General features: G+C 37.9%; 1 protein-coding gene across 1 annotated transcript; it reads right to left on the reverse strand.

The window, feature by feature from the left end:
* Nucleotides 1-4,672: 4,672 nt before the first annotated feature.
* LOC144662718 (uncharacterized) lies at nt 4,673-10,302 on the reverse strand. Its single transcript, XM_078523593.1, has 2 exons — nt 8,814-10,302; nt 4,673-5,404 (listed from the first exon to the last, which is right to left on the reverse strand). The coding sequence occupies exons 1-2, from the start codon at nt 10,162-10,164 to the stop codon at nt 4,995-4,997; spliced, it is 1,761 nt and encodes a 586-aa protein (XP_078379719.1). The 5' UTR covers nt 10,165-10,302; the 3' UTR covers nt 4,673-4,994.
* Between the last annotated feature and the right edge of the window lie 6,953 nt (nt 10,303-17,255).

Genomic DNA, 17,255 nt, shown 5'->3' on the forward strand with positions numbered 1-17,255 from the left:
AGCATGCATTCAACAGGCTTAAGCTGGATGAGGGGATTGACCATTCGAAAAAAGAAAAAGAATATGACGGAAAGTAAGTTTGTCGGGGCCGGGTCTGGGGAGTACAAGGAACTCCTGCTATAATGACCGCTTTGTTTGAACTGGACTTTGCCTTTCTTTCCAGTTATTTTCATCGCAATATTCCTTTCTCCCTCTACCCCTTGTTCCCCGAGCTATGAAGTCCAATTCACAGTTGCCCTCAAGGCCTTGCTTCTCGGTCAATGGTCATTTTTCGGACAATCTTTCAGCCTAGGCCTCGGGCATTATCTTTCAATATGGCAGCCGCCTGAAGGGGTTTATTTACTGAATATACCCAGAACGTTTCTATTTCGGGCCTTTCTTGGGATTTTCTGTAAGAACTGAGAAGATGAGACAACAGTAGCTTGCCAAGAACGATGTTTTTCCGATGAGTTTACGTGAAAGGAACGAGTGTTTTCGGACGACTGTTTTTCAAATCATTCGGTGATTCGGCATTTGAAATTATCAAATTCACACCGGGATTTTTGACAGAAGTTCTTACAGAAGATGTCCAAAAACGAAACTCTTAAGGAGCGTTTTCCTTCAAAAAGCAAACAAACTATCATTAGTCTGTTAAGGAGCGTTTTCCTCCGAAAAGCAAACAAACTATCATTAGTCTGTTAACGAAACAATTCGCAATTGATGAAAGTTTTAAACAGAACTGAGTGAACTAAAGAAAACTGAGTGAACTCCAAGAAAGTTTTTAAAACCAATCTAAAATAATCCAAAATAAATAAATAAATAAAATAACCAATCGCTTTACTGCGTAGCTAGCTTTGCTGCGCTTTTGGACTTCTCTACATTTGTACTTTGTCACGCTTAACAAGATTGTAAATATCTGCCGATATCACAGCGGGACAAGCATGTTCCCGATTATAAATTCCTGATTATAAATGACATCATTTGACGAAAGTATAGAGGCCCCGTCAACACTAATCCGGATAAATTTGAAAACAGAGAAATTTGAAAACGCCGTATAAAATATTTTCCGCACTAGTCGGATAAATTTGAAAACGCATCAGTCTGTTTTTGGTCAAAAACGGATAAATACCAACTTTGAAGAGCGTTTCAGAAAAAGGTCCGTTTTTAAAATGTTTTCCGTGCACACTAAAACACAAAGCCGGCGTTTTCAAACTGATCCACTTTGAAGAGCGTTTTCGAAAAGTTCCGTTTTCGGTGGACAATTTATTCGGATTAGTGTGGACGGGGCCTACAAGCATAACCAAATTTTTAACATAAATGACATTATTAGGTCTTAGTATTTTCGCAATTAGGCCCTTAAAAACGCATCTAAATTTGTAATTTTAAATGACATCATTAGGCCCTTAAAATACATATTCCACATATTCCTTATTACAAGCGACCTCATTAAAGGAACTCAGTCACGGACAACTCAATTTGAAAAACCTGGCAAGTTTTTTCAAGTTTGTCAGTCGTAATCCGTCTTAATCTTCGTCAGACGAAACCATCCATGGTTATTTTCGGGTTTTGATTACTCCTTTGTTGTTTTCCTACATTACACAACTATTATTTTGAGGTTTCCTTCAATTTGGAAGTAATCAGAAAAATGACTTAAAATATCGTGACAATGCTGACCATGTCCCTTTAAACCTTAGAATTTTTTTTTTCAGTGTCTAAAAACACAACCAAATTTTTAACAGTAAATGACATCCTTAGACCATAGTATTTTCTTATTTGAAGACTTAAAACACAACAAGATTCATGATTATAAATGACATTATCAGATCGTAGTATTTTCTAGTTTGGTGTCTAAAATCACGAACCAAATTTCTTATTGTAAATGACAACATTAGGCCAAAGTGTTTTCTTGTTTTGTGTTTTTTAAAAACACAACACAATTTCTATAAATTACATGTAATGGCATCATTGGTATTTTCTTGTTTTGAGACTAAAAACATAATGCAACCAATTAAATTCTTAATCGTAAGCGAAATTATGAGATCTTAGTATTTTCGTTTTTAGTAACTAAAATCACAACCAAATTTTAAATGAAGTCGTTAGGCCTTAGTATTTTCTTGTTAAGAGACTAAACAAAGTCCTGATTGTAGATATTGTTAGACTTCAGCATTTTTTAACCTTAGAGACTACAAACACTACCAAAGTCCTGAATGTCATTAGACCTCCAAATTTTTTGTTTAATGACTAAATTAATTAAATTCCTATTTGTGAATGACTTCATTACACCTCAGAATTTATTTTTTAGGGAATAAAATAACAGCATCAGATCACCCTAAGTATTTTCTCGTAGTGTGAAGAAAAACACTACCAAATTCATAATTGTTAATGACATCGTTAGGCCTTAAATGTTTTTTCTTATTTAATGATTAAAAAGGAGGGGACAGCTCTGTTTCCACTTTTTATCAGCAGCAGTACCCAATCAACGAAATAACATCTGTTCTTGCGCCAGCTTTAATCTTTAATCGCTATTGTTAACTTTACAAACTTACACTGCTTCAACAAATGCCCACGCTTTTTAAGTAGTGGCCAAACTTAAACCGTCAATCAACTGTCAAACTGTCAAATCTGAGAAATTTATGCTTACGTAAAGACTTGCGCAGTTTTCGTTAAGCTGAAGTACGACTGCGCGTTCAAGACATTAGCATAAAAATCTTCGAGTTGTTTACAACGCGAAAATCTTTTTTCTCTCTAAAATTCCACTATCGCTCGTACGATATCTGGTCAAAACAAAACAGCGTAAGCAATATAAAAATTACAAACATCATCTTTCCATTATAAAATCAGGCATACATAACAAGAATGTACAGTAAAGACTTAAAATAAAGATTATCGTTCACATTGTTCAAACAACAATTCTACAACTTAACTTAAAGAAGAAGAAAGGGCGTTTCGCTTATTAGTTGTAGCTCAACCTACTTATCATACCTAATCGTACCTTAAATTTTTGGAACGCTTCGGCAGCGTATCAGGCGAGTTTGGTCTCGCCATTGCTCGTATTTTGGCTCGACTTCATCTCGCCAAAATACCCATGTCGAGACCAAACGAGCATGATATGCCACCGAAGAGTACCAAAAAGGTACGATAAGGTATTTACCGTACCCAAATTCAACCAAAAATCCGGTGAAATTTTAAGTAGTTATGGTAATGAAATCTGTGAGGCATCCCCTCGTGTGATCTCGTTTGGCCCGCGAGAAGAATTTTTATGTCTTTGACACTTTTATCGCGTTCCTCTTTTGAAATTTTTTTGACTCGTTTGTTTGAAGTTTTATTCTCAACATTTTCAAAATCAAAATTTAACGAAAACTTTATGAACTTCTACTTTAGTCTGAATGTTTTAGTATTCGTCGGCAAACAACAGCTAAACTTAAAATACTAGGTTTTGTTTTATTAGTAAAAGTCTTTTCTTTTCATTGCACGGTAACACTATACTTAACGTGAAAGTTGCCATGATATCGTGGCATATCAGGTCAGTGACTTGATATCGTAGGATATCAGGACAGTAGATCGCGCTTCTGATTGGCTACCTGCGAATTTGGGTACGGAAACATACCTTAATACTTGAGTTGTTTTCCAAGTTTGGACATAGTGTCAACAGTTACTGAATAAATCGAATTCAAAAGAGTACTTGAGTTCTCAATCCGCTATGTACAATAGCTACAAAGTCCTTGTCACGTGCAGATTGTGGAAGTGCGAAGGTCAAAGCTTCGAGGAAAATTGCTGATCGCTGATATCAACTGGTATTGCTTGAAAACGACAGCCAAATTCAAGTAACTTGCAACTAGTCTTTAGTACATTAACATGTTTTTCAGAAACAACCATTGATTATATAAGACGTATAGTTGCCTAGAAACAATTCCCCTGATGGCAAATATTTTGAATTTTCTTTGTTGTACAGCAACGTTGTGCCAGTTGATATTCAGTTCAGTTGACAAGAAACCTTGACTCGCAAATACAATAGCTTACATGACCTACAAAATAGAATACTTCAGCGTAATGCGTAACTTATGGTTCTTGATTGCCGATCGCACTCAAAAATCATAAAAGTGGTACGATAACTAATTATTTAACAATCAACTTTTTTTTTTGATGATGATAAAAACAACTCCATGAACGGTCTCATGAATAATGAATGCACTACACGAAAAGTTAAGATTTGTTATGTAAGATTATAATTTATAGTAAAACATCGAATTTCATTTTTTAACAAATGACTAATAATAATACCAAATTCCGCACTTAAATTCTTAGAGTTTCCTTGCTAGATAAGATTGCTTCGCGTATACATTATCAAACTCCTTATTGTAATTAACATCATAACTGAATCTTTACCTCTTAAAGCACACCAAATTTTCTAATTTCAAGTTCTAGGTATTTCTAAGTATATATTTGTTTGATTAATAAACTGAAAACCTGTCATATCTTCTTATTACAAGTGGTGATTAAGGTGATGATTGATAATTACCAGATAGGTAACAATCCTCTAGCACCCTGTGCGAGTTTGTAATAGCTGCGTAGCTATAACCATATCTCAGATTGCTCAACTCGCCAGTAAGATCGGTTGCTAGTTTTCCTTTCCCACCCACCCCACCCTTAGCTTTTTTCTTCGTTTATTGACGTTTTATTCGCTAGCATCTTTTAGTACTTATTTAAAGCACCGTTCTCATTTCAATTGATACACTTACTTGTAGTTAGTATTTTCTTACTGAGTGATTACAAACACTACTTAATTCCTAGGAATAAATTAAACAGTGTATCCTACTATCATTTTTAGCGGTCCAACTAAGAAGCACTTTAGAGCATACCTTTGTCCAAAGCATTATATATATGGACAAAAACACTACCAAATACAAGCTAACAAACTAAATGCCTGACAACGGAAAAGTAATATCAGAGAGGCCCTCGATCTCACTAACAGCATTATTATGCTACTCATATGGTTTTAACCATTTCAACACTACTCAAATGTAGGTGTCATATACCACCTTTGGCGGCTCATGAACCATGATGTTCGCAATGATTACGTCACTCTCAGGGTAATCTGTGCTAGCTTCCACTTTTGATTGCTTGTTTTCCTCACTGCTAGTATTATCTTCATCGCCACAAGTCTGTGTTTCCTTTCTGCCAGCTTCGTCGGTTTCATCAAGGCTAAATTCAAGGGCTCCGGTGTCTTTAAAAGTGCTTGAAACCGACGGCTTGTCCATTTTGCCACTTTGCAGTTGCCACCTTAGAATACTCTTCCCTGTCAATCCACGTATTTCGCCCTGCATTTCATTCAGAGGCAGTAGAATGGCCAAACAACAAGAACAGGAACATTGTGGATTTTTTCGCCATTCTTTTAAGAAGTTATAGATGAGTGCAAGGTACCGAACTGCAGAGAAGAAAGAAGCATAGGAATATAAAAGAATGGGTGAATGAACGAACAAACGAATTAATCTACCAATCAATCAATCAATCAATCAATCAATCAATCAATCAATCAATCAATCAATCAATCAAACAATCAATCAATTAATCAACCAATCAATCTTGAGTTGATTGATCGATTGATTGAATAGTTTATTAATAATGGGCCAGTACTCAACAACAACATCATCAGTTTATTTAGTACATGTACATGATATAAGTACTTAACTACATTTTATTAGCTATTAAGCAAGTGATATGGAATGGATTGACGGCTAAAAATAAACATAGAATCATAAAAAGCAGCGCTAATCGTACAAATGAATGAATCTAAGTTCTTGGTGCGAAACAGAATTTTAAGAAGCGTAGTCTACCTACTAAACGTCGAAAGATAGCATTAATTTTATTGAAGAATTCTATTCTTGTACTGTTGTGATAATGACAAAAAATCCGTCTTCTGTGTTTAATGCACAGGACAGAGAGAGTAAATTTGCAAATTTTCCGGTGTCTTGTTATGTCTAGCGGTTTCTTTGTTTCTTTTTTTCGATTATGTTTTCCAAATCTGAATTTAATTATTTGTTTTTTGTGACATGGATTTTTAACACAAAATCTAGATAGTCAGCTTTGTGGTACAAAAGGAACCAAACTTAAAGTTTCTTATTTAACTCTCTGGTGTATAAGCCAATTCATACCCCCACCGTGGTACAAGGGGGGGGGGGGGGGGGGGGTTGTACTCCTCCCCAGGAGTTTCTTTCGATTATGGCGCATCTAAATTATTTTGCACTGAGTAGAAAGTCCTTAGCTTACTCTACACGATGACATTTTTTGTTGGCAGTGTCGTCATATGCCGTCACCCGATGTCATATAAAGAGCCACCATCTTGAATCCGCCCTCTTGGATTTCATCATTTTCTTAGAAAGCCAGAAAATCACAGCGTTTGATGCAAAATCAAGCCAGAGGGCTTGTAGAATGTAAAATTAAGCAAAAAATGGAAGAAATAAAGAAAAATGTTAATATTGACGACTTTTGGCCAGACCTGCTTGTAATTATGACGTCCGTTTTAGTTGGCATATCAAAATTGCCGTAAGAGTTAAATGAACAGCTATACTGAAAGTTATTATTAAGTCAATCTCGAAAAAATCGCATGGAGGGAGTAGGGAGGCGGCATCCACACCCCCTTGTACGTCTGAGGATTAAGTGTCATAAATTCATTTGATAAGCTATCAAAGCTTTGAAAATTTTACGTCAAATCAAAGAAGTTGTGTCATAAGATTGGGTTAGATCAATTTTACACTCCCTCAATTGCTCAAGTAAAAACCATTTTGAGTGCTTATTAGGTAATTAAATTGCATTCCTTCTGACTGCGTTGTTAGTCTATGCACTCTGCTTTGGGTCCATGACATTCTTGAAAATAAAGGATGTTCTGTGTTTTGAAGCTTGAACTACAACGTATAGGTTTTTTCTCATTTGTTAAAAAAATAAAGCTGAAATTATGTAATGGAATGAAAGCAAACTTAATTAATAATAACAAGAACACGTTCAGTATGTGGCCCGAAATCCGGACAGCCCTTGGTCCGGACACTTTCTGTTCATCGTGTATTTTTCTGATAGGAAACGATCTTTTACTAAAGCCGAACATTTCCAAAGATTTCTTGATCTGTTAGCTGTCTTAACCTCGCTCGAAGGCTTTCCTGCCGGCGGTGAAGTCGAGAATTTCAAGTCAACGTGAAGGTAGGTGAAGTTTGTTTTCGCGATGTTTATTTGTTCATGGCGCCTCAAATTAATTGGTTTTCTTTTCATTCCTGTATGTCCGAAATGACAGCGCTAAAAAAGGGAATTTTTGGTATAAATGATTTATAGGAAATATTCTTTCGACTAATGCAAAACAAATTGATTGACCGCTTCAGTTTCCTTCCAAAGTAACGAATTGCAATTTCCAAGTAATTTTGCTGACTAGGTTCTTGGTCCGGGAACTGACGGCAACAAAAAATAACTTAAAAACTTTTGAAGGTGACAAGCTAATTAATACTGAAAGAAAAGGAGGCTGACAAAAGTTACACCTTTCGTTTGAGTTCTAAGGCATGATAAACTTCATTTTAGAACAATAAAACTAAAACGAGGAGTTTTAATTCAAACTTTATTCAAGCTTCAAATCACGCTTATCAGGATAATAAGCGCCGTAGTTTATATTCACTTTATATTGTTAACGAGACGAAAAAAAAGCTCTCTTCCCTAAATTTGTTGCGCAACAACTGTTGCGTAAATGTTGCGTGCTGTCCGGGCCAAGGGCCGTCAAGCCGAACCACCGTTGTCGATATTACAGGGTAATTGAGTGCGCACAGAAGCTGTTTTCTTGTCGCATGTTAGCTGGATGTCACGTAAACTTACAGGACAAATTTCAGCTCACCGTTCTTCTTCTAAGCTGAGAAATACACGTTCGCGTCTTTTTCGTCCGGACCAAGGGCCACACACCTTAAGTTTAACCCTATCCAGACCGGGGGGTGGGCGGAAAGTGCCCGCGCTGAATTTGGACGCTTATAACTTTTTCAAGATTTAACCAAACGCTGCCAAACTTTGCGAGTTTATCTAAAATTTATCTGGTAGGATAGATTGTTGTGTCAGGAACTTAACGTCACCATGGCAACGGCATTTTGACAGGCCCGTTTTCCCAAATTTGTAATTTTCGTGTTTCTATTAATAAAAAATAATTTCAATGTAATTATTTTCACTATTTTACGGAATTGGAGCACAGTTTTATTGATTTTGACTACTTTGCAGTAATTTTGGGCGGTTTTCTGACATATTGGAAAAAATTTGAAATCCAAGATGGCAAATCCAAGATGGCGGCTGTTTTCGACATTATGATGTAATGGTCACGTGACGTGACGTCATCATCCCACGTGACGTATACCAAAAGATATATTTTTTTGGACATACTATATATCCTCTAAATTTCATTGTGTTTGCTTTAATATTCTGGAAGTTACGGAGGGGAGTCTGAAAAGATCCAAATTAAAAGAGCCCAGTCTAAATAGGGTGAAGTAATTTTGTATGAAGGGCTTTCTATTGATATTTGCCACAACTGGCGCTACCACCACTTGCTTGGCTTTAAAGATCTCCCCAGAAATATCTTATCATTGTCCGATGGTCAGTTATCACATGTTATTAATATTAGCCTCGCAACTAAAACCATTTTGCAAAAGCACGTCCTTTTTCTGCTCATAAAATCTTTGCGGGTCCGTCCTTGCAGAACATTATCATTAAATAAATCCCCACAAAAAATACTGGTCTTTAAAAAAACAAACAAAAAAACAAAAACAACAACAACAACAACAAAGGATACTTTTTAAATATCTCAAAACCACGACACTTACCCACCAAAAATCCAACCACTAAAGAGTTTGCTACAATCACAAATATGTTAAACGCGATGCTGTCCACGTATGAATCGATCGAGGCAGGAATGTTTTCTTTGGGAATCTTACTCACAGCGCCTATCCCCAGATTAACAAACGTGACAGCGAGGGATGTTAGCATTAACTTGTTCTCGAACGGATCCACCATGGGCTTGACATAGGCAAAGAACATTCCATAGAGACCTGACATAACACACGCTAATCCGATATAGGCCCTGCTTTCTCCTCCCACGAGGATCAAACCGGATGTCAACACAACCTTCCGAACAGTCTCGACCAATTCCCAATACCAGGAACGAGATTTATAATGCTCAAAGAGGAACCGTAATCCTATAACAACTTCCGTGCTTTGTTCTTGTGCATCAGATGTTTCGTTCTCTGCTTGGCTTTCACCAGACACCTTTCTTTGTTCCCGAAGAACTACCATCGATGCCGTTGGAAGAAGGATTATATAGAAAACAGCACAATATGCCACAACAACCATACTATTGTACTCTAAACCTTGGCATCTTATGTTGTAATCTGCTTTTAGGAACTTTGGACAATCTTTGACGTTTTCGTCGTCGCAAAGTTCACGGCAAGCCAGGGGGAGCACGTTTGCTGTCTTGGAGCAGGTGCTAAGGTATGTGACGAAAAGGACGAAAAACAAGTTTCTGTAGATTAGTTCTTTTGCTTGCGAAGATTTCGCCGCTATAGCTCTGTCATCTAAAACGCCCCGTATCAGGAAAAACTTTCTTATCCCGTAAACAACAAGAGAAATTATGATGACGCCAGCATTAATTGCGAGAATGGCGAACAAGCTTCCGAATGCGTCGACTTTTAAAACAGGAAATATGCAGTGAATAGGTGCAATCTGGAGAATGTTCAGCTGTAACATTTCAGAATATTCCCCAATAAGTGCGAGTGATTTTGGCCATTTAATGTAGGCAAAGGCTTCCAGAATTCCAAACGTTACTTGGTAAAAGCCAATCATGATCTTAAGCCTTCCAAGGATGATATCCACCGTCGAGCGTCCAGTACTCTTCTTGGTTGTCTTTTTGCTCGTCCACACTACAAGAGCAATAATTATTAAAATCACTGCCGCTACAATTGACAGCTGGACAGCCATCCACTTTTTCGTTGGACATTCTTTGCATGTTTGTAATTGTTTATAGTACCCAGCACTGCACACTTCGCATAAGGGACCTTCATAGCCATCATCACATTCAGAATTCAGACCTCCCTTGCACGATTCCTTTCTTGGGCATTTATGTGGCTTAGGCAGGTCGTAAGGGTACTCAATGACGGCGTTATTACCGGACGAATTCATGCCATACGAAGAATTCGTGCCAAAAACAGGAGTGATATTTACGAGATTTATGTTGTAATTTGTATACAACAGTTTATGTGTTTTGTTTCTCCAATTCCACCAGTAACCAGGCTCAAGAGTAGCATAGTCGTCCACACATTTTAGTCCAGGTTGATCACATTGTTTGCAACCTTCAAAAAGATGATGACGGTAGAACCCGGTAAGGCATTTGCAGGCTCTATATCCAGCAAAAGTGCTAGTATTTGTTCCTTTAATAGGGATGGAAAAAAAATGTAATATTTTTTACACAACATAAAGCCATAGCATCAGGCGCAAAAAAGTCATTGATCAGTACATATATGTTGATGTCACCAAATCTAGCACCGTTATTATTCCATTCAACGTTAGGAAACCTAGACAGCATTTGACCAAGATTCTCGTTAGTATTTGGAAACCTAGGTAAATCCCTGACAAAATATTACATAGTAAATAAACACATGTTTGCTTGGTGTTTCGTATCTTAATCAAAAGTAACTGCGTTTTTGATTTGGTTGGTTGGATCATTGAACGCTGCCATATCAAGAAGTAGTTTAAAGACGTTGAAAACTTATAAGTGGTAAATGAGGATTAAATGCTGTGCATCTGCGTCATTATGAGATGTTACTCACATCGAGTAATTCTATTTAACAATTAAATGCTGAAACAAGATATCTATGGGAAAGTAGTTGATAAGCCGAATAATCTAATCGTTTTAGTAGAATTCTAACTACATTTTTTTAAAAATCATTTCCAAGTGTGGTTCTATATTTTAAATAGTCTTAAACTTCACGCCTTAGCGTAATCGCGTGCGGAGTGAAGTATCATTTGAGACTGGAAGCTTTGTAAAAGCAAAGTTCAATCAAAAGTTCAACAGTCTTGAGTCTTGCGTAACGGTGAATGTCCTTAATCAAACGTGTTCTCGAGAATTGAATTATCAACAATTGGTACAATTTCAAGAGGTGAATATAAGAATGCGACATCCTGATTTTTCGAAAAAGTTAAATTTGCCAAAGTTTACTCGTTTTCTTTACTTTTTATTCTTGGCAAAGTTTTTGGCTCTTCCTTTTGGTATTTTCAGCCGAAATCAGATATAAATCAAATATAACCGGTCTAGATGGAAAAATCTCGACCGTGGTCGATATCGATTTTGTTAATTCGGTTTATATCGATTTTGTTAATTTGTTAATTCGGTAGTTCACAGTCGTTGTGAGACACGGCCATACAATAACAGGTGATATCAACAAGTGATAGTCCTCAGTCCAATTTCGAACTTTGCGAGTTACGTTTGCGCGTTTAGTTTTCATGCCGCGTAAATTGTTAAATTGAATAAAACTGGACATTTTGAACAGACTAACAATATGTCGAATGCCAACATAATTACTTTGACGTTTCAAAGTTTAAGAAATATTTGAAGGATAATAAACACAGTAACCTTCATTTGGCTTAAAAATAAGTAATGATATTTGCCCTTGGACATTATCTGTTCATCGAAGATCGTAGTTTATTTTGAGCTTTGTTCCTTCAGTGAATCCGCTCAATTTCTTAGAAGTCACCGACGATTGAAGGTACCTAAACTAAAGTGTAAATTTTGATTCACAATTGATGAATTAAACTGGGTGACACGTAAACAAGCAAGCATTTGTGTTATTTTTGCTTTCGTGTTTTAGTTATTGATTTTCTTGTTCTTGATATTCACCTCTGAAAATTATACTTAAACAATTATTCCCCTCAGGCGCTGTGAACAATGATGAAAATTTACCTCGAATTCGTCTCGGTAAATATTTACCAATGTTCACCTCACCTTCGGTGAATATTTTTTTCAATATATTTCTAAACCCTCCTTGGAAACTCTAGAAAAAGGAGAAAACGTCGCCATTTGGAAGTCGACTCAGGTCACTTCACACTAATTAAAAATAGAGTGATAGTGTCGCTCCACGAGTCACGCGATCAATTAAATTAAATCAAAATCAGAGAAAATTGAGTGGTAAACTATAATAGCTGATAGTGTAAGATAGCTCAGTCCATTACATTGTGGCGTTTGAATTAGAATACTAGTAGAATTCTACTAAATACAAATAGAATTGGTTTCCGGCTTCTCTTCCGATCAGAGTTCTATAAAATGATACAGAAATTTTCTTTTCAGTTATGAGCTTGCTATCTGGCAATTTCTATACCTAGAAAACTGTAATGTTTTGATTCTATGGCCTGCAACTTTTACACGGTGTACATTCCCGCGTTACCGTCCAATCTACCAACTCTGCCTCAATGTGAGTTATATGGAGAATTTCAAAGCTTTCCCGATTGGACACTGTATCACTCAGCTATAGCATACTCTTAAGGTCACTACTGAATAAACCGGGTTTAAATGAAGAAAACATCCCGCATACTGCGGGATGGATAGGGTTTGACGACGAGTGGGATATGTATAAAAAAGGTATGGTATATGTCAAAGTTTGCACAACATAATGAGAGGGATATTTACTGTTCAGTGCCACAAGCTACTCAGAAAGGATTCCCGATCTTATTTTAAACTGCACGTTTGTTCACCAGCATCTATTGTCGCAAATTTGTAATCAAAATTCGTAAGTGAATAAGTAAGCTATCCATTCATTCTCAGGATAGTAAACAGTAACAGCAATGGGGGAAACGAAAGAAAATGACATTTAAACTAGGGTAAAATTCTTATACAAACATGTGGTGACATATAAATTAATGTACATGTAACTTGAAGGTAAAAAGAAAACACTGTCTAAGATCGAAGAAAGAATGTGATTAATTGGATGTGCAATTTGCAGGATCGCTATTCCATTCTCTAATAACCTCTGATACGTCTCAAGTAATGGATATGTTCGTTTATTTATGTATTTACCTTGTGGACAAGCAATGCAATCTTGTGCCTTTTTTCCAGGCGCTTTATCATAGGGGACAAAAGTACCATCGGGACATCTACGGCAGCTCTCGTTAACATATGCTTTGGTGTCCGAGTAAAAGCCTCCTATAAAGATGTTTAAAAAACAAGCATTGCCCTCTACAGTGTTGAAATTATAACCTACTTTTAGTTTAAATTGGAGCACCAATCATCAGCAACAACAACGCCAAGAAAACAAATGTTGACAAAGAAAATATTCCCGACTCCCAAATAGCATTAGTGGCGTGGCGTGGAAGAAAATTAAAATTAAGACACAAAATAACAATACTGAAATACAGATAAAAGAAAAAGAAAAAAAAAACAGCTACAGGTTATAACAAATCAAATAAAAGACAGCAAGTAAAGAGAGTGAAGGTATTTTCGATTTTCCCTCAAGTCGCATATTTTTTTCCAAATTACTGTTTCGGCGAGGTAAGCTTTACATTTTGTAGGCTAGAATCCTAATGACTACAGTCGACTTCCGATAACTCGAACCTTCGCTAACTCGAACAAAAGTCGATTTCCCCTGGATTTCCGTCATACATTTACTGTAATTTTACCCTATGCAACTCGAACCCTCGATAACTCGAAACTCCCGCTAATTCGAACCAACTTTCGTTTCCCTTCAGGTCATTTTCTATATAATTTTACCCTCGATAACTCGAACCATGTCTGTCGGCAATACGTATATGTGACAAGTCAAAACAAACAGTGTACTGTAGTCCAAACGTTGAATATATTTTGAAATAAAAAATTACACGAGTCAGAGCCGTCCCCGAAACGCCTTCAAAACACAAACTGTGCCACGCCATTGAGGTGCTACAGACGTTTACTTTGTTTGTGGAGGTTGATACCGATTCGTTCAAATTCAACCTTAGAAAACGTTTAAGGATTATCGCCAGGACAAATTAACTGATTATTTCTCGAAAAAGCAAATCGCATTAACTCTGCAGCAGTAGCCTATAGCGTTGTTCTCTTTGGAACCTGCAACGTTCGCTGCTGATTCGCTTTGTTTTACGTTACGTTCTGGTTTATACAGTGATTTAGAAATACATTGTTCCGTTTTCTTTTAGCTTCTCTATACTCTAATTAAATTTGTTTAAAATGTACACTGGTCTAATAGAAAATCAGTAAACACCGTTTTTTCCTTATTTCCGGTCATTTGTTTTCAACTCACGATAACTCGAACTCCCGATAACTCGAACCATTTTCGATTTCCCTTGAAGGTTCGAGTTATTGGGATTCGACTGTAGCAGTAATTTTCACTAACTTTAAATCTTGTAGTTCGTATAGTGTGATCGTCCGGGTGAGAGTAGTTCTGAGAAGAACTGTTGTTGGTGACTGACGTTTCGACAACCTGAGCGGAAGTCATCTTCAGAGTCAAGTGAAAAGTTGTTGTCAGTCGATGATGTTATAAGTCTGGTCCGTTGAAGCTGATTGGTCAGTTAAGCCGTGATGTTATTGGCTGTAAGACTCGTGTAAAGTTTGTCATCAGTAATTGGTCAGTTTCGATCCGTCTATTGTTAGTCTAATTAAGTCGTTCTGTTCCGTCTATTGTTAGTCAAATTAAGTCGTTCTGTTGGCGGTTCGTTTGTCGCTTCTCTTTACGTCGTGAATAAGTCGTTTGTAAGGTGCCGGTAGTCGTTGACATCTGTTGATAGGCGTCTGTTCTAAGTTTGTGTACCAGCTTTCCAGAGTCAGTCGTTGAAAATAGTTAGTACTGTAGGTTAAGCATTCAGCAGAGTCCCAGTCGATTTTGTGTTTAGTAAGTCGGTGGTGTTCAGAAATGTGATTGTTGACATCACCATTTCTCGTCGCTCGTTTGTGTTCAGTCAGTCTCGTGGTCAAGTTTCTACCGGTCTCTCCGATGTAGGAGGCCTGGCAGTCGGAGCATTTGATCTTATAAATCGCTCCCTGTCTGTTGTTAGGTTCGTCCCTGTCTTTAACGTTGGTCAGTAAATGTCGTAACGTTGTTATAGGTTTGTGAGCTACACGGATATTGTAGGGTTGTAGGATCCTCGCAATAGTTTCAGAAGTGCCCTTGATGTAGGGTAAAGTCGCTGTAGTAACAGATGTCAGATTTCTGTCAGTTTCAGTAGTTCTGTGAGTGTTGCGTCTAATAAAGTCAGTTGAAGTCGTGTCAGTTTTTGTTTGTGTTCAGTGCGAACACGGTCTGTCGTTTTGTTGGCACGTCTGTCGGCAATAGTCGTAATAGTGTCAAGTAAGTCAGTCGGTATCAGTTGTTTAAGTTTGTCAAGTTGTTGTTGTAGTTTGTTGTTGTAGTATTTGAGTCTTCTGTGACAGTCGTTTATCCGCGCTTTGACCAGTCGTCTGCAGGTGGATTTGACGATCTGGATGGCCTCTTGTGTGTTCAACGGACAACAGACCGTGTTCAACAGACCGTGTTCAACAGACCGTGTTCGCACTGAACACAAACAAAAACTGACACGACTTCAACACAACAAAGACAAAAAGCGACACAAAACTGACGAAAACTGGGTCAGGAATATTTCTTCCCGTCCCTTAGACAAAACTGAGACGCAAGTACTCTCATACGGACTGAAACACTCAGTGACACCTAAACGTATACCGACCGAGACTATTGTATCTAGTGTTGAGGCGGTTCTGTCTCGTCAGCGAGATTTATCGGAACCAGCCACGGATAACATCAGAAGCAGAATTGCTTCCACGATACAGTCAGCCTCCATACCTAACAGCAACTTGACTAAAGACAAACAACAAGCACTGAAACGACTGAAAACCGACGACAACATTGTTATACTACCAGCCGACAAAGGACGCGTTACTGTTGTTATGGACAAGACTGATTACTATGACAAAATGGACGCACTTGTTAACGACAAACAAACCTACGAAGTACTTAAACGTGACCCGACGCCTGCACTACAACGTAAACTGAACAACAAACTACTTACGCTTAAAAAGACCGACGCTTTTGACAATCAACGTTACTACCGACTGCGGTGCTCAGTACCGCAACCACCGAAACTTTACGGACTACCGAAACTGCACAAGCCGGGTATACCGATGCGACCCATAGTCTCGTTCTGTGGGTCCCCTACGTACCAACTGTCTAAATACCTGACGACTATACTGCAACCTCTTACAGACGAATCCAGACGTAAACTACAATCTACTGAGAACTTTATTGACGCCATCAAGACTGTACAGATACCTGACGACTACAAACTTGTGTCTTTTGATGTGAAATCACTGTTCACCAGTATTCCACTTCAATTGGCTCTACAGTGCACCGAGACCGCTATTCAACAATCTACTGTTACATTACCGCTACCGACTGAAGACATTATGGACTTACTGAACCTCTGCCTTACATCGACTTACTTTCAGTACAACGGAAAACACTACAAGCAGTTGCACGGAACAGCCATGGGGTCGCCGGTTTCCGTTGTTGTCGCAGAAATTGTGATGCAAAACATCAAGGAACGCGCCCTTGCAACTTGCCGACAAACGATACCGCTCTGGTTACGCTACGTTGACGATACTTTTACCGCCGTACACAAAGACGAAATCGACGACTTTCACAAACACCTAAACGAACAGAACGCCGACATTCAGTTTACCAGGGAGATCGAAGAAAACGGAAAACTTCCTTTTCTTGACTGTCTGGTAAGCCGCGACAACAACAAAATACGAACTACAGTGTACAGAAAACCGACGCATACCGACAGATTACTGGACGAAACATCGTACAACCCGACTTCCCACAAAGCTACGACTATCAAGACTTTGACGAGACGAGCGCAACTAGTTTGTGACACACCAGACAGTTTATCTGACGAAAACAAATACCTTGACCGCGTTTTCCACAAGAACAACTACAATACTGACTTTATTAGACGCAACACTCACAGAACTACTGAAACTGACAGAAATCTGACATCTGTTACTACAGCGACTTTACCCTACATCAAGGGCACTTCTGAAACTATTGCGAGGATCCTACAACCCTACAATATCCGTGTAGCTCACAAACCTATAACAACGTTACGACATTTACTGACCAACGTTAAAGACAGGGACGAACCTAACAACAGACAGGGAGCGATTTATAAGATCAAATGCTCCGACTGCCAGGCCTCCTACATCGGAGAGACCGGTAGAAACTTGACCACGAGACTGA

This window comes from Oculina patagonica, chromosome 8 (assembly GCF_052425735.1).
Source record: "Oculina patagonica isolate OP01 chromosome 8, crgOcupat, whole genome shotgun sequence".
NCBI classification, from domain to species: Eukaryota; Metazoa; Cnidaria; class Anthozoa; order Scleractinia; family Oculinidae; genus Oculina; species Oculina patagonica.